We start from the raw sequence: 24,132 nt of genomic DNA, 5'->3' as shown, positions 1-24,132 counted from the left end.
TAAGATTGAAATTTGGTGGATGCGCCGGGACTACGGAGGACTATAAGTTAGGAGGGAAACGACATACAAAACTAGGATTTTCTGAACCTAAAGGAATAGTACGATAAACTAAAAATGAGGGCGCTTCAAGCGTTATAGCGTCTTGATGGTCGATCGTTTTAAATTAATTTAAATCCAACCAATTCATTAATTCCTTAGAAGAAAATGCAGTAATATTGAGCCTTGCATTTTTAACAGACTGAGAAAAACTGAAGGTTAAAATTGTCGTAAGAAACATGAGAAAAAAATATTTAAAATTTATGATTCGCGCTTAGTCTCATATTTTTCAAAACGCTTTGAATACGGTTAAAGATAGAAGAAAAACGTTTGGAAGAAAATTGTAGTGAATTAAATTTTCTTTGAAAAAGTCCGCAAGACTGTATTTCTAACGTCAACGGTTTAGGCCCCAAAGACGTTCAAAGACGCTAAAGCGACGGATTTGTTTGATTTTGCCAGTGGTCAAGTAACGGAAAGTTAATTTTTACCTAAACTGTAGAAGATAGTAATATGGTGTCGCGGACTTTTTTATAGAAAATTTAATTCTCTATAATTTTGTTTCTTACGCTTTTTTTATATCTTCAACCGTATTCCCAGCGTTTTGATAAATATGCGACGGTGCACAAAAAATTATCAGTTAGAATCATCAATTTGCGTTCCACCTTGTATTTTTGCAAACGCTGCGAATACGGTTAAAGTTATGAAAAAAATGTAAAAAACAAAGTAGTAGAGAATTAAATTTTCTACAAAAAAGTCCGCGACACTATATTTCCATCTTCAACGGTTTAGGTATAAATTAACTCCAATACTTGATCACCGCTAAAATGAGGCAAATCCGTCGCTTGAGCGTCTTTCAACGAGTTTGGGGCCTAAATGGTTGAAAATAAATATATGGTGTCGCGGACTTTTTTGTAGTAAATTTAATTTTCTACAACTTCTGTCCTAACATTTTTCTTGCATCTGTAACCGTATTCGCAGCGTTTTGAAAAATATGGTGCTAGGTGCAAATTGGTAAAAGTTTGCAATTTTTTAAACGTAGTTTACGATAAAATTTTTGCATTAGGTCTATGTCTTACTATTGAGAATTTAATGCTCTATCTGCCTGTATTTTTTTGTTTGCTATGTGTTAACCGTTATACAAATACAACCACTTTTGCAAACTGGTTGCTCTGAAAACTTACGGTAATGGAATAACTGCGCTCTCTGGCGACATTAGCGAAACTATCAAAAACGGGAACGTTTTATTTGTACCTCGTTCCGTATCCTAACCTTTTGATATCCGTAGCCGGGACAAAGTGATTATTAAAAAATAAAAAATACTTAAATTGATAAAATAAACAGAATTTCTTTTCGAACTGAGATCCAGCAATTTTTACTTGTGATACCCTCCCGTCAATTCGGCGACTTTCAGAAATTTAAATCATCCCTGTGACAAGCTCTGAAGCGAACTTAAAAATTACGAGTGTCGAGAGCCTACTCAAATAAAAGAAAAACTCACTTTCAGGGGCAATTAGGAAGTGGCTCTATTCGGAGTTTCTTTTCGCGATCAGTGTGGCGTAGAATGGAAGCAGTTGTTAGTATTTTGAGCGAATTCAGTCCAATAAATACCGGCTTACGTTCGACCCACGACGACCGAAATAACTCAACACTATTAAAGAGTAAGCGCACAAAATATCTGAATAAAATTTGTTCTGGATTTGTAGCTGCGAATGTAAACACACGCCTGTTGAAACTTTACATAGCACAACGGTATTAAATTTAAAGTAAAGTCGACAGATATTTATTGCACAGTTTCGCGTCTGCGATAAATTCGAGCGAAAAAATGTGGCCAAAACTTCACTATGGAGCAAGTCGGTTGAATAATTTCGCTCAGTCTGACGCCGAGGTTGACCGAACCCTTTGAAGTTGTCCGATTCAAATCTAGCGGAAATTAGGGAGAAAGCGCTCCAAATGGCGGAGACTTGTTTGCTGATCAGCCCTTCGGGCGTCTCAGAATGCCAATGCCCTTTAAATCGTGCAACAAAAACAGTTATTAATTTAATCAAAAAACAATTCGCTCAAGCGTTCAAAAAGTGCATCTAAATTAGTTCCGAGTTGATTGAACTAGACTCAAGTCCGTTACGAACAATGTAAATTTGCGCCAACACGAAACCATTGCCATTTCTCGATTAGACTTGAATCGGATTTGCTCCAAAAACTATGAAAGCTTTCCTTCATTTAAATATTTAAATCGGCCACTAATCGCATTTCTTATTTCAGAAAACGTGAAAAATGAAGAATAAAATCGAGCACCTGCGACAATGAGCCCGTCTAAAACCGATTCCAGAAGATGTGTGCGGCCGCCGCACTTCGATATCCTGTAAGTTAATTTCTGTTCTGCAATTGCGTGTTTCGAGGATTCGTTAAGATGTAATTACACTGTTTTATCGTTGGTACATCAGGAAGTACATAAAAATAAAATTGCTTCATTTCCATCCGTACACAGTGTACAGAAACAAATAAAAGTAATAGTACAATTATAACTTCAACTTAAGACTAGATAAGAATAGGTAGCGTTATTACTTTGCCAATTACCATTTTGTATTATTTATTATGTTATTTAAATTACGTTTAAAAACGTCAACACTCATAACATTTCAAAGATTATTAATTATTTAACATTTTGGTGGATGCGTCGGGATAAAAATCGCATTTGTAATATTGTAGAGTACATGTAGTAAGTAGCAGATAAGTTGCAATATTTTTAAAATCAGACGATCATAAAATAGAAACACAAAATGGTAAAAAATAATTGCAAATTGCAATTTTGGTGGATGCGCCGGGATAGCAAAGTTTGTATTTTTTAAATTTGTAAATGTATATTTGTAACTAAATATTCAACTAAATGTTTTGTAAACAATTATACAAATATTTACGAACTAATGGTCCAAAGAATATTTTTTGACAAAAACACAACTAGCAAATAAAAAATTATTTATGGAAAACAGATACATATTTACAGAACAATATTTAAACGTACCATTTGTTCGACTGGCTAGTCTTGGTTTGTGAATACTTTTCAATTACATTACTTATACGTGCTTGAACTTGCAATAGAAGCTACACCGACGTCAAATTTTTTGCTCATGTTTTTTCACCGTTTATTTATCACTAACAGGCGTTAACAGATAAAGCAAATAAAATTTATATGATGCTAATTGTCCACAAACAATTATTTGTTACGTTTTTCATTAATTGAAATATTTTTTTACTGTTTGTATTCTCATTTTAATTTCAATATTTAAAAACAACGTAATGAATTTTGAAGTGCGTCTAATTTAAGCCCACTCACGCACTAAATTAGATTTTTTCAAACATCTATTAACAGTTTTTTATTTTAAAATTAAATTGTAAATCTGTTCTTACATTCCAAAGATGAAAAAGAGTTAAAGTATTTACAATTTTGGTGGATGTGCCAAAATGGCCAATTTTAAAAGTGTCTCAAAATCAAATTAAACTTATCCTATCTTATAGATTTTGATGCGCTCTTTACGATGGAAAAAAGAGTTTTCTCCTAGCTCTTTTAGTTTGGCCGAAACCCGTAAATTTTTTTTGCGTTTTTCTCGGAAACTGTAAGATTTAGAGCAACAAACAAAAAACCATCTGATAGCGCTTAATTTTCTCTATTTTTTCGATTAAACCCGGAGCCGCTCCGGGCAACGGTTCCGGCTACAGAGGCGATCAAAGTTTTTCACTAAAAAAATTTATTAAAAAAAAACTAAAAGTCGTAGAGCATTGCGGTTTGTTCGGTTGAATTCTACAGCTCATTTTACATATTATATCAATTTTTCACAAGAATTAAAAATTTAAAATTTTTTGCCTAAATTTAGGGTAGCCATTTGTCATAGTGGAAAATTTTATCCAACAAAAAAATTCATAACTCAAAAACTAAAAGTCGTAGAGCAATGCGGTTTGTTTCATTGAATTCAGCGGCCCATTTTCTGTATTATACGAACTTTTCATGAGATTTAAAAATTTGATTTTTTTTGCTAAAATTTCCTGAGTAATAAACACTTACCTTCAAGAAAGTGAAAAAAATTTTTTTTTTTAAATTCGTTCTATCATACTTTTTCGTATTTATATATGCCTTTACAACTCTCTAGAGTTGTTAAAAGTCCAAACAAGTCCATATGTTCGATTTTTTGATGTTTGATTTTTTCAATTTTCGTCGCAATTTTTGTCGATTTTGGGTACAAGGAACATTTGTTGAGCAATAGCTCCGGAACTATCAGCGATAACCCCATGAAGTTTATTATCGTTGGAAAGCTCTTTGAATTATCTATTTTCTTCAAAAAAAAATATTGTTCTCCGACTAATAGTTTTTGAGCAAATTGCAGATAAATGCAAAAATTGGTAAGATTTTAAAAAATTCATAACTAAAAAACTATGGGGAATTTGGCAATTTTTTCGATGCCAATCGATTCCCCGGATCATTTTGCATTGCTAGGGATCAAAACAGTTCCACTTTTTTAAATAGTTTAGTCATAATTGAGAAAATAAAAAAAAATAAAAAAAAGTTAACACCCCCCCCTTAAAATCGGTCAATTTTTAAAGTGTCTCAAAATTAAATGAAACCTATCCTATCTTATAGATTTTGATGTGCTCTTTACGATGGAAAAAAGAGTTTTCTCCTAGCTCTTTTAGTTTGGCCGTAATCGGCGATTAAAAATTGAAAAAATTTTTGCGAGATATCGCCTTGAGTCTTATGCCATTTTGTAGAGTTTTTTATTCCGGTTGTCCTCCATTTTTCCGTTCCTCGATATCTTTAATAGTTTCGCCGTAATTGGCGATGGAAAATTGAAAAAAAGTGAAAATGGAAACCTTTTTTTGCGTTTTTCTCGGAAACTCTAAGACTCAGAGCAACAAACAAAAAACCATCTGATAGCGCTTAATTTTCTCTATTTTTTCGATTAAATCCGGAGCCGCTCCGGGCAACGGTTCCGGCTACAGAGACGATCAAAATTTTTCACTAAAAAAATTTATTAAAAAAAAACTAAAAGTCGTAGAGCATTGCGGTTTGTTCCATTGAATTCTACGGCTCATTTTACATATTATATCAATTTTTCACAAGAATTAAAAATTTAAAATTTTTTGCCTAAATTTAGGGTAGTGGAAAATTTTATCCAACAAAAAAATTCATAACTCAAAAACTAAAAGTCGTAGAGCAATGCGGTTTGTTCCATTGAATTCAGCGGCCCATTTTCTGTATTATACGAACTTTTCATGAGATTTAAAAATTTGATTTTTTTTGCTAAAATTTCCTGAGTAATAAACACTTACCTTCAAGAAAGTGAAAAAAAATTTTTTTTTTAAATTCGTTCTATCATACTTTTTCGTATTTATATATGCCTTTACAACTCTCTAGAGTTGTTAAAAGTCCAAACAAGTCCATATGTTCGATTTTTTGATGTTTGATTTTTTCAGTTTTCGTCGCAATTTTTGTCGATTTTGGGTACCCGGAACATTTGTTGAGCAATAGCTCCGGAACTATCAAAGATAACCCCATGAAGTTTATTATCGTTGGAAAGCTCTTTGAATTATCTATTTTTTTCAAAAAAAAAAATTGTTCTCCGACTAATAGTTTTTGAGCAAATTGCAGATAAATGCAAAAATTGGTAAAATTTTAAAAAATTCATAACTAAAAAACTATGGGGAATTTGGCAATTTTTTCGATGCCAATCGATTCCCCGGATCATTTTGCAGAGCTAAGGATCAAAACAGTTCCACTTTTTCAAATAGTTTAGTCATAATTGAGAAAATAAAAAAAAATAAAAAAAAGTTAACACCCCCCCCTTAAAATCGGTCAATTTTTAAAGTGTCTCAAAATTAAATGAAACCTATCCTATCTTATAGATTTTGATGTGCTCTTTACGATGGAACAAACCGTTTTCTTCTAGCTCTTTTAGTTTGGCCGTAATCGGCGTTTGAAAATTGAAAAATTTTTTGCGAGATAGCGCCTTGAGTCTTATGCCATTTTGTAGAGTTTTTCATTCCGGTTGTCCTCCATTTTTCCGTTCCTCGATATCTTTAATAGTTTCGCCGTAATTGGCGATTGAAAATTGAAAAAAAGTGAAAATGGAAACCTTTTTTTGCGTTTTTCTCGGAAACTCTAAGATTCAGAGCAACAAACAAAAAACCATCTGATAGCGCTTAATTTTCTCTATTTTTTCGATTAAATCCGGAGCCGCTCCGGGCAACGGTTCCGGCTGCAGAGGCGATCAAAGTTTTTCACTAAAAAAATTTATTAAAAAAAAACTAAAAGTCGTAGAGCATTGCGGTTTGTTCGGTTGAATTCTACGGCTCATTTTACATATTATATCAATTTTTCACAAGAATTAAAAATTTAAAATTTTTTGCCTAAATTTAGGGTAGCCATTTGTCATAGTGGAAAATTTTATCCAACAAAAAAATTCATAACTCAAAAACTAAAAGTCGTAGAGCAATGCGGTTTGTTCCATTGAATTCAGCGGCCCATTTTCTGTTTTATACGAACTTTTCATGAGATTTAAAAATTTGATTTTTTTTGCTAAAATTTCCTGAGTAATAAACACTTACCTTCAAGAAAGTGATAAAAATTTTTTTTTTTTAATTCGTTCTATCATACTTTTTCGTATTTATATATGCCTTTACAACTCTCTAGAGTTGTTAAAAGTCCAAACAAGTCCATATGTTCGATTTTTTGATGTTTGATTTTTTCAATTTTCGTCGCAATTTTTGTCGATTTTGGGTACCCGGGACATTTGTTGAGCAATAGCTCCGGAACTATCAGAGATAACCCCATGAAGTTTATTATCGTTGGAAAGCTCTTTGAATTATCTATTTTCTTCAAAAAAAAATATTGTTCTCCGACTAATAGTTTTTGAGCAAATTGCAGATAAATGCAAAAATTGGTAAAATTTTAAAAAATTCATAACGAAAAAACTATGGGGAATTTGGCAATTTTTTCGATGCCAATCGATTCCCCGGATCATTTTGCATAGCTAGGGATCAAAACAGTTCCACTTTTTCAAATAGTTTAGTCATAATTAAGAAAATAAAAAAAAATAAAAAAAAGTTAACACCCCCCCCCTCAAATCGGTCAATTTTTAAAGTGTCTCAAAATTAAATGAAACCTATCCTATCTTATAGATTTTGATGTGCTCTTTACGATGGAAAAAAGAGTTTTCTCCTAGCTCTTTTAGTTTGGCCGTAATCGGCGATTAAAAATTGAAAAAATTTTTGCGAGATATCGCCTTGAGTCTTATGCCATTTTGTAGAGTTTTTTATTCCGGTTGTCCTCCATTTTTCCGTTCCTCGATATCTTTAATAGTTTCGCCGTAATTGGCGATGGAAAATTGAAAAAAAGTGAAAATGGAAACCTTTTTTTGCGTTTTTCTCGGAAACTCTAAGACTCAGAGCAACAAACAAAAAACCATCTGATAGCGCTTAATTTTCTCTATTTTTTCGATTAAATCCGGAGCCGCTCCGGGCAACGGTTACGGCTACAGAGGCGATCAAAGTTTTTCAATAAAAAAATTTATTAAAAAAAAACTAAAAGTCGTAGAGCATTGCGGTTTGTTCGGTTGAATTCTACGGCTCATTTTACATATTATATCAATTTTTCACAAGAATTAAAAATTTAAAATTTTTTGCCTAAATTTAGGGTAGCCATTTGTCATAGTGGAAAATTTTATCAAACAAAAAATTCATAACTCAAAAACTAAAAGTCGTTGAGCAATGCGGTTTGTTCCATTGAATTCAGCGGCCCATTTTCTGTTTTATACGAACTTTTCATGAGATTTAAAAATTTGATTTTTTTTGCTAAAATTTCCTGAGTAATAAACACTTACCTTCAAGAAAGTGAAAAATTTTTTTTTTTTAAATTCGTTCTATCATACTTTTTCGTATTTATATATGCCTTTACAACTCTCTAGAGTTGTTAAAAGTCCAAACAAGTCCATATGTTCGATTTTTTGATGTTTGATTTTTTCAATTTTCGTCGCAATTTTTGTCGATTTTGGGTACCCGGGACATTTGTTGAGCAATAGCTCCGGAACTATCAGAGATAACCCCATGAAGTTTATTATCGTTGGAAAGCTCTTTGAATCATCTATTTTCTTCAAAAAAAAATATTGTTCTCCGACTAATAGTTTTTGAGCAAATTGCAGATAAATGCAAAAATTGGTAAAATTTTAAAAAATTCATAACTAAAAAACTATGGGGAATTTGGCAATTTTTTCGATGCCAATCGATTCCCCGGATCATTTTGCATAGCTAGGGATCAAAACAGTTCCACTTTTTCAAATAGTTTAGTCATAATTAAGAAAATAAAAAAAAATAAAAAAAAGTTAACACCCCCCCCTCAAATCGGTCAATTTTTAAAGTGTCTCAAAATTAAATGAAACCTATCCTATCTTATAGATTTTGATGTGCTCTTTACGATGGAAAAAAGAGTTTTCTCCTAGCTCTTTTAGTTTGGCCGTAATCGGCGATTAAAAATTGAAAAAATTTTTGCGAGATATCGCCTTGAGTCTTATGCCATTTTGTAGAGTTTTTTATTCCGGTTGTCCTCCATTTTTCCGTTCCTCGATATCTTTAATAGTTTCGCCGTAATTGGCGATTGAAAATTGAAAAAAAGTGAAAATGGAAACCTTTTTTTGCGTTTTTCTCGGAAACTGTAAGACTTAGAGCAACAAACAAAAAACCATCTGATAGCGCTTAATTTTCTCTATTTTTTCGATTAAATCCGGAGCCGCTCCGGGCAACGGTTCCGGCTACAGAGGCGATCAAAGTTTTTCACTAAAAAAATTTATTAAAAAAAAACTAAAAGTCGTAAAGCAATGCGGTTTGTTCCATTGAATTCAGGGGCTCATTTTCTGTATTATACGAACTTTTCATGAGATTTAAAAATTTGATTTTTTTTGCTAAAATTTCCTGAGTAATAAACACTTACCTTCAAGAAAGTGAAAAAAATTTTTTTTTAAATTCGTTCTTTCATACTTTTTCGTATTTATATATGCCTTTACAACTCTCTAGAGTTGTTAAAAGTCCAAACAAGTCCATATGTTCGATTTTTTGATGTTTGATTTTTTCAATTTTCGTCGCAATTTTTGTCGATTTTGGGTACCCGGAACATTTGTTGAGCAATAGCTCCGGAACTATCAGAGATAACCCCATGAAGTTTATTATCGTTGGAAAGCTCTTTGAATTATCTATTTTCTTCAAAAAAAAATATTGTTCTCCGACTAATAGTTTTTGAGCAAATTGCAGATAAATGCAAAAATTGGTAAAATTTTAAAAAATTCATAACTAAAAAACTATGGGGAATTTGGCAATTTTTTCGATGCCAATCGATTCCCCGGATCATTTTGCATAGCTAGGGATCAAAACAGTTCCACTTTTTCAAATAGTTTAGTCATAATTGAGAAAATAAAAAAAAATAAAAAAAAGTTAACACCCCCCCCCCACAAAATGGTCTTTTTTAAAAGTGTCTCAGAATCAAATAAAACTTATCCTATCTTATAGATTTTGATGTGCTCTTTACGATGGAACAAACCGTTTTCTTCTAGCTCTTTTAGTTTGGCCGTAATCGGCGTTTGAAAATTGAAAAATTTTTTGCGAGATATCGCCTTGAGTCTTATGCCATTTTGTAGAGTTTTTTATTCCGGTTGTCCTCCATTTTTCCGTTCCTCGATATCTTTAATAGTTTCGCCGTAATTGGCGATTGAAAATTGAAAAAAAGTGAAAATGGAAACCTTTTTTTGCGTTTTTCTCGGAAACTGTAAGACTTAGAGCAACGAACAAAAAACCATCTGATAGCGCTTAATTTTCTCTATTTTTTCGATTAAATCCGGAGCCGCTCCGGGCAACGGTTCCGGCTACAGAGGCGATCAAAGTTTTTCACTAAAAAAATTTATTAAAAAAAAACTAAAAGTCGTAGAGCATTGCGGTTTGTTCGGTTGAATTCTACGGCTCATTTTACATATTATATCAATTTTTCACAAGAATTAAAAATTTAAAATTTTTTGCCTAAATTTAGGGTAGCCATTTGTCATAGTGGAAAATTTTATCCAACAAAAAAATTCATAACTCAAAAACTAAAAGTCGTAAAGCAATGCGGTTTGTTCCATTGAATTCAGGGGCTCATTTTCTGTATTATACGAACTTTTCATGAGATTTAAAAATTTGATTTTTTTTGCTAAAATTTCCTGAGTAATAAACACTTACCTTCAAGAAAGTGAAAAAAATTTTTTTTTAAATTCGTTCTTTCATACTTTTTCGTATTTATATATGCCTTTACAACTCTCTAGAGTTGTTAAAAGTCCAAACAAGTCCATATGTTCGATTTTTTGATGTTTGATTTTTTCAATTTTCGTCGCAATTTTTGTCGATTTTGGGTACCCGGAACATTTGTTGAGCAATAGCTCCGGAACTATCAGAGATAACCCCATGAAGTTTATTATCGTTGGAAAGCTCTTTGAATTATCTATTTTCTTCAAAAAAAAATATTGTTCTCCGACTAATAGTTTTTGAGCAAATTGCAGATAAATGCAAAAATTGGTAAAATTTTAAAAAATTCATAACTAAAAAACTATGGGGAATTTGGCAATTATTTCGATGCCAATCGATTCCCCGGATCATTTTGCATAAGCTAGGATTAAAATTGTTCCTCTTTTTTCAATAGTTTAGTTTTAGTGGAGAAAATAAAAACAATGAAAAAAAAATTAACACCCTTCTACAAAATGGCCAATTTTAAAAGTGTTTCAAAATCAAATAAAACTTATCTCTTTACGATGGAAAATATTATTAAATATTAACTGTAACAATTAACAAAAAAAAATTAATTATTAAAACTGAACGCTGAGAAAACCCGTTTTCATTTATTATTTGTAATCACAAGGCCACGGGCCGCCCCAGCCCGCCCAAATTAAATCTGGACACGCAGCACCAAATGAAGTAGTTAATTAAGTCGTGTGCGAAAATCTCGCACCGTGTGCTAATTGTCGCCAGTCGTTAGCAAATTTCCCGACGATAAATCCGTGTGTTGCAGATGGTTGCCCCGTGCAGCAATGAGGTCCGTGGAGGGCGATCCGTCAGACTGCGTCCTCGTCGTGGGAGTCTCCCGGCCGAAGATGGCCCTGGCCATCCTCACCGTCATGCTAATCTCCCTCTTCTTGACTTTCCACATGATCTACGACAGCGCCCTTAGCAGCCTCCAGACGAACGCCCGAGACCACACCCGGCCGCCGCTGCTGCTGCTCTCCAGGAGGCTGTACCCGGCGGCGGCGCGCCGCCTGCCCCAGGCCATCATCATGGGGGTGCGGAAGTGCGGGACCAGGGCGCTGCTCGAGATGCTCTATTTGCATCCGATGGTGCAGAAGGCTTCCGGAGAGGTGCATTTCTTCGACAGGGATGAGAACTACAACAAAGGCCTGGAGTGGTATCGGATGCAGATGCCGCATTCCTATCACGGCCAGATCACGATCGAGAAGAGTCCCAGTTATTTTGTTACGCCGGAAGTAAGCTTTTGCCCAATCAATTTGCGAGCGAGTTTGCAAAGCTCGCTAGTTTTGTCGCTTGAATAGAGCGAGGACGTCGATATTTGCCTGTTATAAATACCCAATTTAAAAGTTATTCTTCGGTATGAAAGGCTCTTTCCGAAAATAAAATGTCGTTGAACCGACTTGCCCATTAAGCTGTTGTGTACCGAAAGCTTGCATCTCGAAATTGTGAAAAACATGCTGCTTATTAAAACTGTTTTCAAGTAGAGAATTATAAAGCTTAGTCGAAAAATACGAGAAAAATGATTAGTTTTTAGTAGAGTTCGGACATTTTAGCATAAAAATAACAAAAACTGAAAATATGCCTAAAAATGTACCCAAAAAAGTTTTCTTTTCAACGCTATTTACAACAAAATTTATTTATCAAACGTTCAATAATGTACAAAACGTTATGAAAAAAACTGATTAGGAGATCATCAAGTACTTTAAAAATGGGAACATATTTCAAGAATAAATTTTTTAGTAATCCTTTATTTTTTTAGTATTGAATTTTTTGCCACGACAACTCAAAATGATAAAAGTTCATTGGTTAAAAAAATTATTAAATAATTTTACAAAATTCAATTTTGGTGGATGCGCCGGGATAGCAAAGTTTGAATTTTTTATATTTGTAAATATATATTTGTAACTAAATATTCAACTAAATGTTTTGTAAATAATTATACAAATATTTACAAACTAATGGTCCATAGAATATTTTTTGACAAAAACACAACTAGCAAATAAAAAAGTATTTATGGAAATGCAGATACATATTTGCAGAACAATATTTAAACGTATATTTTGTTGGACTGGTTAGTCTTGGTTTGTGAATACTTTTCAATTACATTACTTATACGTGCTTGAACTTGAAATAGAAGCTAAAAATTAAGATAGGCATTTTCTATTGTGAAAAATTTTATTCAACAAAAAAATTCGTAACTCAAAAACTAAAAGTCCTAGAGCAATTCGGTTTGTTCCATTGAATTCAGCGGCCCATTTTCTGTATTATACCAACTTTTCACGAAATTTAAAATTTTGATTTTAAAATTTCCTGAGTGAAACACTTACCTTCAAGAAAGTGAAAAAATTATTTCTTTTTTAAATTCGTTCTATCATACTTTTTCGTATTCATATATGCCTTTACAACTCTCCAGAGTTTTTGAAAGTCCAAAAAAAGTCCATATGTTCGATTTTTTGATGTTTGATTTATTCAATTTTGGTCGCAATTTTTGTCGATTTTGGGTACCCGGAACATTTGTCGAGCAATAGCTCCGGAACTATTAGAGATTACCCTATGAAGTGTATTATCGTTAGAAAGCTCTTTGAATTATCTATTTTTTAAAAAAAAATTATTGTTCTCCGACTAACAGTTTTTGAGAAATTGCAGATAAATGCAAAAATTGGTAAAATTTTAAAAAATTCATAACTAAAAAACTATTGGGAATTTGGCAATTTTTTTGATGCCAATCGATTCCCCGGATCATTTTGCATAGGTGAGGATCAAAACAGTTCCACTTTTTCAAATAGTTTAGTCGTAATTGGAAAAATAAAAAAAATTAAAAAAAGTTAACACCCCCCCCTGCAAAATGGTTAATTTTAAAAGTGTCTCAGAATCAAATAAAACTTATCCTATCCTATAGATTTTGATGTGCTCTTTACGATGGAAAAAAGAGTTTTCTCCTAGCTCTTTTAGTTTGGCCGTAATCGGCGATTAAAAATTGAAAAATTTTTTGCGCAATATCGCCTTGAGTCCTATGCTATTTTGTAGAGTTTTTTATTCCGGTTGTCCTCGATTTTTCCGTTTCTCGATAACTCTAATAGTTTCGCCGTAATTGGCGGTTAAAAATTGAAAAAAGTGAAAATGGAAACCTTTTTTTGCGTTTTTCTCGGAAACTGTAAGACCTAGAGCAACGAACAAATAACCATCTAATAGCGCTTAATTTTATCTATTTTTTCGACCAAACCCGGAGCCGCTCCGGGCAACGGTTCCGGCTACAGAAGCGATCAAACTTTTTTACTAAAAAAATTTATAAAAAAAAACTAAAAGTCGTAGAGCATTGCGGTTTATTCCATTGAATTCTACGGCTCATTTTACATATTATATAAATTTTTCATAAAAATAAAAAATTTAAAATTTTTTGCCTAAATTTATGGTGGCCATTTGTCATGGTGGAAAATTTTATCTATTATAAAACATAATAGATTTACTTTTAAAATTTTCTTCTAATTTAGCGACTTTTTCTCTTCTCTTTTTTTGTTTGAAAGATCTAATAAAAAGTTGCAGCAATATTTTCAACTCTAAAAAACTTAAGAAACATTGTGAAGTATCGCAAGGCACTATACTAGGGCCGATACTTTTTGTCATATACAAGGTCCTTCAGCTCAGCTCAGGTATTACTAATTTCAATATGACCTAATAAATCAATATTTTGCTAAAAAAATTTGAGGCGGTAAATATCCATGTTTTTGTCCCTAGAAACAAAAATTGATTGTATCCTGGAATATTTAGAAAAAAATCTAAATTTCATCTCTCCAAAGACTGAATTTTTAACTTAACTCTTCTGCATTTATAAAACCTTCACATTTCGTTACCACACCAGAAAAATGGAGCGCAAATAATTTAGTGTTGAAAGTAAAACTTGGAGTTTATTCCTCCACCCCGATCTTTTTTAATCGCAAAGTGCTTCTAAAGTTTAATGTGGCGCAAGTCAAACTTGCTAGTTTTCGAACTCTAGGACGACTTTATTAGATTGACACCGCCTCTTGATTTAATTAGCGCCATTTAACGAACTGCAACTCGGAGATTGCTCAAGATTTTGAATAAAAACCAGTTTCAAAAGCTTGGAACTATTAATTACTCCACCCTTGCGCAAAAGTAATTACAGCCAAAATTCAATCAATTTTCCGTTGTTAAGAAACACCTAATCGATAGTAGCAAATTACCCCCATTATAAAAATGTCGAGGGTAATCAAAATAATTCGCGTTGGCGGACGTGAGTTGGCGTGTATCGTATTTACATAACTCCGCCAGAGTTCAACGAATTTTTTGCACAAAGTGTGGGCAGAAATTTTCAATTCCGCTGTGGCACACACAAAGGGAAGCGTTTCGCATTATCATAAAGGAAAATCAAGCGGAAATTAATTGACAACAGCAGTCCAGTTTGGTTTCACGGACAAATAACTTTTTTCCAGGTCGCTTTTAAATAATAAATATAATTGGGAAATTATACAAACGTCGTTAAAGGGTGAGCTCGCAGTCGTGACTACCCAATCACATTTATTATTAATGGCCAAAGTTCTTTTCCTTCCTCTCCTTGAAGATAATTTCCTAAAATCTCCCTTTCCCTTTTATTAATCCAAACTTTGCGAGCCAATTACCAATTTCTGGCACTACGTAAAACTAGGAAAAACCGCCCGGACTTTCATGAATTATTTAAATCAGCTTTGCCGACATAATAACGGATGTAATTGATACCGTTTGAAATTAGTTCGCCTAAATACGGAATCTAGCATGTCATTAGATGCAGTCAAACACAAACGGGTCAATAAATTATTAATGTCAATTAGGAGTGTGTTTAGTAGCAAAACTTTACAATTCAGCGTAATTGGAGTCATTAGGGCGGCTTTTAGCGCGCGACGTGGCAATTTTCACACTCTTACAACTAATTGCAGTTTAATTGAATGCCAGAATAACTCAAAATTATCATTAATCGTATTAACGCCATGAAATTAATGTCAAAGTGTTTTAACAAATTGCTTGCAAGTGCTAATCAAGGACTTGGAATTTTTTAATTAACAAATAAAATATAACAAATTTCCTTCTCTCTTCAATTATCTTCCAGTAAAAACAGTGCACTCTCAGAAGATTGCTGGGGATTTGCTCATTGAATTACAAAGGGACAAAATTTTCGAACATCTTGAGCTGAAAATCGTTTTTCGCATTTTTTATTTATGATGGGGGAATCCTAAAACGTATTGCTTTACCTTCCAATTCCAAATTTCATAACTAAGGAAAACATCTCGAAAGTTATTTATTATGTAGCGCTTTTATTAGACAGGGTGGGTCGGAGAATATTGACTTTATTATTGAATGTGCAGTACGATTTTTGCCCTTACTGTTATTTTGTATTAAGCGAAATTTAAAAATTTGCTTTATTTATCACAAATTACGTAAAACAATGCAGATTTCCCTCCTCTTGATATTTAATATTGCAAAATATACTTATAAAAGCCAAGCTTTTGAACTCTTGTAATTAAATCTGTGTTCTGCTGAAAAAATTTGGTAAAAATCTTTTGAAACATTTCTTAATTTTTTACAAAACTCTACTTAAATCTAACTCGCATGTGGTCATTAAAAAATCTTCGCACGATTTTTATGCGTAAAATTCGAAGAACAGTTTATACTACGTTCGATTTTAAAACGACTGCCACTTTTGCAAATAATATGGAATTAATTAATTGCATAAACAAATTCAGTAGGTAATCCAAAAAGGTTTTGTTGAGAACACAAAGTGATTGCAAATTTCAACAAACTTCAGTAACAACTACAGCTAATTTTCTACTTTTTGTAGAATCTTCTATTGATTAACGATAAGCATTTAAAATGCTGAAATTTTTTAAAAAGTTTGAATGGTTTTGTTTATTTTGGAATTTTTAATTAAGAGTACGTCGAGTAATGAGCAATTTTTTTTATTGTAGTATTTAAAATAAAACACAGCTTTGCAAAAAATGAAAAAATTGGGCAACATAAGAAAGAGTGTTGGGCAAAATCCTTTGCAATTTTTTCTATCTTTGTGAAAACTGTTCAGAATTCAAATTATTTAAAAATTTGCTTTATTTATCACAAATTACGTAAAACAATGCAGATTTCCCTCCTTTTGATATTTAATATTGCAAAATATACTTATAAAAGCCAAGCTTTTGAACTCTTGTAATTAAATGTGTGTTCTGCTGAAAAAATTTGGTAAAAATCTTTTGAAACATTTCTTAATTTTTTATAAAACTTTACTTAAATTTAACTTGCATGTGGTAATTAAAAAATCTTTTCACGATTTTTATTCGTAAAATACGAAGAACAGCTTATACTACGTTCGATTTTTAAAACGACTGCCACTTTTGCAAATAATATGGAATTAAATAATTGCATAAACAAATTCAGTAGGTAATCCAAAAAGGTTTTGTTGAGAACACAAAGTGATTGCAAATTTCAACAAACTTCAGTAACAACTACAGCTAATTTTCTACTTTTTGTAGAATCTTCTATTGATTAACGATAAGCATTTAAAATGCTGAAATTTTTTAAAAAGTTTGAGTGGTTTTGTTTATTTTGGAATTTTTAATTAAAAGTACGTCGAGTAATAAGCAATTTTTTTATATTGTAGTTAAATGAATCAAGTTAAAATTAAACACAGCTTTGCAAAAAATGAAAAAAAAGAACAATGTAAGAAAAAGTGTTGGGCAAAATCCTTTGCAATTTTTTCTATCTTTGTGAAAACTGTTCAGAATTCAAATTATTTCTTATAATGTAATTTAGCGTCAAATGATAATACTACGTGAGATGGGGTTTAGCTTATTCATGGTTTAAACGCAAAGAAGCAAAAGTATTTAGCTGTAAAAATGATTAAATATGCGAAGGATATTTAACAGTTACAAGCTAATTAAATTAAGTAATTACAGAAAATCAATAAAAATTGTAAACACAAATATGCTGTAGTTTATTCTGGTGTAAACTGTGTTCAAACAGTTGTAGTTTAAAAAATTAAAAATTGGACAAAATTAAAAAGAATATAATAGAAAAAGTTTTGTGACTGTGCTTTGATAATTTGCAATCAATTGATTATAACTAAACGTTCAGGTCCAAGAAGCAAAAATATTTTGTTGAGAACTCATATTTGAATTTTAAATTATACCAAAGTACTTTAAGATTTAGTCAAAGTGCAATTAATTATTTAATAAAGAAGTTACTCATTGTAACCACTATTTTTTTCAGAACAGAACAAATTTAACCAATTAAAATACCATTACAGCTACACAAACATCGTACACTCGTAAAATAAATTAATTATGATTGTACCTTTCGGTATATTTTGGAGATAAATTAAAACTTTGTTGAATTAAAGCCAGTTATTGTAAAATTGATTTTTTCGGTGAATTTTGCTGACTGATCTGTCCAGAAAATCGCAGAAAACCAGCTTTTGAATTTTTTGTCAATTCAAAAAAACTTACAAAAGATCCGGAAAGTTGCCAATTTTCCACATTTTTTGTAAATTACCATAACAGCACACACTACAATATAAAATAGCAAATTTATAAAAAAAATAAAACAATTTAAGAAAATATAAAAAAGGTTTTTTTTGTACAAGATTCCATTGTCTTGTAAATCTAAACAATTTGTTGCCAAAAACCAAGTGATTTTTACATTTTATTATATTTTATTAATATTAAGCACCAAACTCGTATTATAAGTGAGATAGTAAAAAAAGGTTTAATTTTAGAACATGTTTATTTGAGTGTTTTCTAAAATAAATAAATTATCTAATTAACTAAAACTTGTAAAATTGCATGTTTTGTTAAGACAATTTTGCTAATTTATAGATCGAGATTTTGTGTTAATTATAATGTAATGTCAACTCAAGAAGAACTTATAAAGTGTACAAAAAGAAATTTAAAAAAAAGTGAGTAAGGTCACTTAGGCTTATGTCCTAACATTTAGTTCATTTAAAGCCAAAACATCAAGCCAAAAAATCACTTGAATTTATAAGCATTTTAACTCTTTTTTAAGTTCAACCTCCCTTATCACATATTTAGTGGTAACTCCAAAGCATTAGAATAAAAATTAAGGTGTGGGTATCGCATTTTATATTCTAGCACGTTTGTTATTTATTTTTAAAACAGCCAAATATTCAAAATATCACTTAGCTTCGAGCATAGCGTTGTTAAAAATGAGCAAAAACCCGTGCCCATTTCCATGTAATTACCATTTCCTGTTGATAACACCGCGCACTTGGCATTTTAAAATGTAAATAGCTAAGATAAGCCGCCCCAACCCTGCCGTAACCCCGAGTCGATTCAATAAAATGTCCATGTTAGCACATGAATCACATTTCCGGTGGTTCCAGGTCCCGGAGCGGATCCGCGCGATGAACGCCAGCGTGAAGCTGCTGCTAATAGTCCGGGAGCCGGTGACCAGAGCCATATCGGACTACACCCAGCTGCGGGCCAACGCCGCGACCGCCTCCCCCACCACCTCCAGCCCGCCCCCCAGGTCCTTCGAGAGCCTGTCGGTGTTCCCCAACGGCTCCATCAACGAGGCGTACCGGCCGCTGGCCATCTCCCTCTACCACAACTACCTGCACCGGTGGCTGGAGGTGTTCCCGCGGGAGCAGATCCTGGTGGTGAACGGCGACCTCCTCATCGAGGACCCCGTGCCCCAGGTCCAGAAGATCGAGCGCTTCCTGGGCCTGGAGCCGCGCATCGGCACGCACAACTTCTACTTCAACGAGACCAAGGGCTTCTACTGCCTGCGGAACGAGACCTCGGACCGGTGTCTGAGGGAGACCAAGGGCCGGAAGCACCCCAGGGTCGACCCCAACGTCGTCGGCAAGCTGCGCAGGTACTTCGGGGAGCACAATCAAAAGTTCTACGAGCTTATTGGCGAGGACCTCGGCTGGCCTGAAGAATAATTGTTTAGTTGTTAGTTTAAGCCGGGTCGGGGTCACTGTATATGCTAGGTGCGGTAGAGTAGGTCCACCGGGGTGGGGGGATGCAATGACTACACCGTGTAGAGGCGAGGAATTTTCTTCTTAATAAGCACAATTGATGAAAGCGGAGTTTGCGAGGTAAAAAGGCGGCCTTAATGCGTAGTGAATTATAAATCAGACGGCGCACGAGGCGGAGCTTTTCTCCGTGGGAAAGTTTGTTAGGAAGGGGATGATAGTGTTTAAAAGTAGGCGACTTCCTGCTGGTTACTTATTGCAAACATTCTCGCTCCATACTCGAAGTAACAATAGCCGAAGAGAGCACAAAGTGTGCACAATTATTGCTCAATTCATAGTCGAAGACAAAGGAAACGGATACATATCACAAAGTACAGGCACTTGAAATGAAAATGACGCCGCCGTAAAGACCAGAGACCGGAAACTAGTTTGGAATTTTTTTGTTGACAAACAATACAATTTTCAAGTTTGAAAAAATTTTCTGTTAGCGAATTTGGTTTAATTCATTTTTGGATCAAATACCTATTCATTTATTTTATAAGATTTGGTCAAAAAACGTCCAACAGCCACTAAGATCAGTTGAAATTAGTGGTCGATTTACTCAATTTTTGTACGAAATTGTATCAAAAGTAAATAAAAAAAACTAATTTTGACATTGTTTACTTACTCTTATCTAGCTGAAAAAAATCACTAACTCAGATAGAAATTGATTTAATTTAGCTCATTTTGCTCGATTCAGTTCGATTTTGAACAAAAAATTAATTGTACTAAAATTTTTCAAATCAAATTTTTGCCAAAAAAGTTGTATTTTTTTGCGAGATTTCGCTAGAGAAGACCGAAAAAGCACCAAGTTAAGTCTAGCACTATATAGTTCTTTTTTTTGAATGTATGAGTGTATTAGTGTAAGCTGTAAAATTACCAAAATTTACAAAAAAATGTATTATTTTTGTGTCTTTTTAGAAAATTTAAGCACTTTGTTTGAGGTCGCAACTAAAGTTTTTCGAAAGATTTTGTTAACATTGGCTGAAAAATCAGAAAATTTGGTCTAGATTGATGTTAATTTAGCTTATTTTGCGCGATTTGTTAGTGCCAAGGCTTTATTTGATCATTTGTTTCGCCGATCTAGTTTGTTTTTGAATGACATTACTTCAAAAATGACACGAAAAACTAGAAGTTGGGACAAAAAATGCATTATTTTTATGGTTTTTAAGTAAGGAAAGTTTACAGTTAAACTTTGAAAAAGTTAAAAAAGGGAATAAAACTTGAAAAATTTAAACTCAAAAAGAAAAGAAAATACCTATCAGTAAATTTATTCTTTTCTGAACGTTTTGATGCTGTTTACACTATTACAGCCAGTACAAGATTATCTCTTAAAATTTTATTAAAAAAAATAGGCTGAAAAGTGTGTTAAATCTGCGTTATTCGATTTTTTTGAGCCAAAATCTACCCTTAACTTGAAACAATCGCTAAAAGTAGATGCAGAAAAATATTTCAACCAAAAATTTATTTATTGTACAACCTGTTACAACAACAAGTTTTGGTCAAAAGTAATGATATTTCTGCCTTTCTTGACCATTTAGGCACGTTTTTTCCCTAGATTTTGCAAGAGGGGATAAAAAAATTACCAATTTGAATGCAAAATTATTCTGTTTTTGCTTCTTTGAGAACGTTTATCAGCCAGAAACTGAATTATTTTATTAAATTTTGTTAAAAACAGACCGAATAGTCACCCCAATAATATAACAAATGGGTGTACAAGGTTTGAAGTAAAACAAAGTTTTCTCGAAAGTTTTACATAAAATTCAATAAAAAATCACTGAAAGAATGAATGAACTTGGTGTTATCTTTTTTAAGTGGAGACTGATTTTCTTTGCAAGAACTTGTCAAAATCCACCTAAAAATTACAAAATAAATAGGAATTATTGTATTTTTCTCCTGAGTTAGCTCGTTTTGGGCGAAATTTCGCCAAAACTAGCCATAAAACCACAACATTTGGGCGAAAAATTATGTTCTGTTTTTCAGTTAAGAATTTTAAGTTTAGAGATTTTGCTAAGAAAACACAAAAATCGAAATCATTAATTACATAATTTTTGCCGTGTGTGAGTATTTGGCACGTTTTTCAGCCAAAAACGAAATATTCACAAAATTTCATTCAAACCAAACTGAAAAATTAAGAAAATTAGACCGAAATAAATTGAAGTCTGTACTATTTATTTTTTCGGGTCGGAAAATCCCGAACTAAACTAAAAATTTTACAGAGTTAGGCTGAAATATATTAAATTGTTTTTTCGACTGGATAACATACCAAGTTTTTTCTCTCAAAAAAATCGCTTACTCCTGTCATTTTAGTTTGTTTTTGGACCGAAAATCTTGGAAAAACAACCACAAAATCACAAAAATTTTGCTTGTTTCACTGGATTTTGTATTTTTGAGGAAAATTTCCTCCGAAATTTTATTCAAACTAAACCAAAAATTTTACAGAGTTAGGCTGAAATATAGTTGTTTTTTCGAGTGGTAACATACCAAGTTTTTTCTCTCAAAAAAAACGCTTATTCCTGTCATTTTAGTTTGTTTTTGGACCAAAGTTCTTGTCGAAAATTTTGCCTATTTCACACGATTTTTGAAGAAAATTTCGTCCGAAAAATGACAATCTTAGGCCCGCTTTTGAGTTTAGTAGCTAAATAAACCGAGCTAAAAAAATAATTTTTGCTTTTAATCAGCAAGCTTTGAACAAGCCAAAGAATGGTCAAACCTCCCTCAAAACTAGTTTGCGGGCAAGGTAGCGACCGGTCATTTTCATTTCACGTGCCTGTAGGTAATACATATCGTAATAATTTATAGAAAATTGATTATTTTTTCGAAGGGCAAATGCTTATTGTGGACCCGGTTTTTGAGTTGGATCATATTGATCAGTGCCTTATTTACTTTTACAATTTCGTAGTCCACATTGGAACTTGTTGAAGACTGGTATTCTCGCACTTACACCGTCTGGAAATTTTCTTTAACATTATTGCACACGTCACGAAGCGGTGTAAGTATGAAAATATCAACACACATTTCGTTTCGTTTATTGCAAGCTTCACCCGAGACTCTTGAAAATTACGTTGTATTCTCACATTCAACTTGTTCGCCAGGAGTTATGTATCTTTCTTAATTAAATAATAGGGAGACGCTGATTAACCGAACCTGCTGCTGAAGTTGCATAGTACACAGCTCCCACATATCACAAATAAAATGCGAATCAATTACTTAGTCAGACGCAAATTCAATTGCCAGTTAACCCTTACACAAGTGTCTGGAGAATTTTTTGGCTGTTCGGTTAGTCGGTGTCCGCTGACTAGCTTAGGGTACAAACATAGCTTAACTTAAGTGAAATGAGGAGGCTGCTAAATACATATCAAATAAATAAATTACAACACATATCAAAAATGTGATGACGATTGATCGATTTTATGTAAATAATGTACAACGTTATTTTGAGAAAGAAGCACTAGTTACTGTAGCTAACTGATTTATTCCGTCTTTTGATGTGAATTATTTGTAGTTAGAGTAGTCCAACTGATTGCTTTGGAAATCCGAGATCCCTATCATCACGTCCTTGTAATGTTTTCATATCTGTCGATCTAACTCGTAATATCCTATATCTAATACTCTATAGTCTGTCACTTTTTAAATGTTGTAGTGTCGTAGCGTAATTATTTTCCCAAGATGTTTAAACATGTATAGAACTTCATGCGGGTAGTTTTGCGGTTCCGTTACCGTTGATCCACTAAGATAAACAGTATTTAACAAATTTTATGAAGATGTTGAGCCTTTAAATTACTATAAAACGTTGTATACAAGCTGCAAGACTGTTGCCATGGACGGAGATTCAGCGACATCTTCATGAAACCATAGTCTATGCTTGAATAGAGAATTGTTGATTTCTTTAAATTTTTAAATGTACTAGTGAAACACTGTTAAATATACGCACCAACGATGGGGTATAAGTAACTTGTTTTGTTTTTATATACGATTGAAATTTTAGCTAATGAAATTTTATATGTGAACGATCGCATACATGTTTGAATCGAATCCTTAGTTTTAAGACTTTCAAATGCAATAATCATTTATACCACCGTTCAAAAATGTATGTGAGGCATTTTTAAATTATTTCTACCTAAAATCCATGTATTTGTGGGTAAATAAATGTGATGAGAGCATTGACATCCAGCCTTTATTCAACTAAACATACGGCAAGAAATCGTCGGACACTCGCCCAATAAATATAAAAATAATAATAAAAATAGCCTAATTTGGCACAAACTTCAATACTTTGGACCGTTAATGAAGTAGAAACTGAGAAACGAACTCGCTTATTCTAAGAGAATTTCTCAAAAAGAAAATAAGCACACATAAAGAAATAGAATAAAAAAACTAACAATAAAATTATTAAGTAAATTTATATTTAATGTGTGACCTCTCAAATACTTCAAATACTTTGTCAAAACAAGCTAAAGTCACAACAGTACACTTTTTCCAATTCTAATTCAGAATGTATAAGATTAATTTCAAAAAGTATTAAAGTATTTCAGATTTTTGTAAAGATGAATAATTGTATTTAATGCTTTCTGAAATCTAATTGAAAAAAGTGTAGATACAAATAATGTTATTATTATTACCATTAAATCAGTTTTAAACATTTCGTTGAAAAGCCAAATAACAACGTAAAAAAGTAACCTAAACACACAAATAATGAAACGAAATAAAAAAAATTTAACAACAATTTACTAGAATATATTCAATAAAATGTGACCTCCAAAATCAAAAATTTATTGGAA

At 32.6% G+C, this 24,132-nt stretch overlaps 1 protein-coding gene across 1 annotated transcript in view; it reads left to right on the top strand.

The window, feature by feature from the left end:
* Hs3st-A (Heparan sulfate 3-O sulfotransferase-A) overlaps positions 1 to 23,518 on the top strand; it is a 70,963-nt gene extending 47,445 nt beyond the window's left edge. The window contains exons 2-4 of the mRNA XM_966452.4: positions 2,296 to 2,395; positions 11,105 to 11,573; positions 18,716 to 23,518. Coding sequence (XP_971545.1) covers positions 2,337 to 2,395; positions 11,105 to 11,573; positions 18,716 to 19,279 — 1,092 coding nt within the window. The 5' untranslated portion in view covers positions 2,296 to 2,336 and the 3' untranslated portion in view covers positions 19,280 to 23,518. The remainder of the gene's footprint in view (positions 1 to 2,295; positions 2,396 to 11,104; positions 11,574 to 18,715) is intronic.
* Positions 23,519 to 24,132: the final 614 nt, after the last annotated feature.

This window comes from Tribolium castaneum, chromosome 2, assembly GCF_031307605.1.
Source record: "Tribolium castaneum strain GA2 chromosome 2, icTriCast1.1, whole genome shotgun sequence".
In the NCBI taxonomy this organism is placed as follows: Eukaryota; Metazoa; Arthropoda; class Insecta; order Coleoptera; family Tenebrionidae; genus Tribolium; species Tribolium castaneum.
This window is presented reverse-complemented; position numbering and strand designations above follow the sequence as displayed.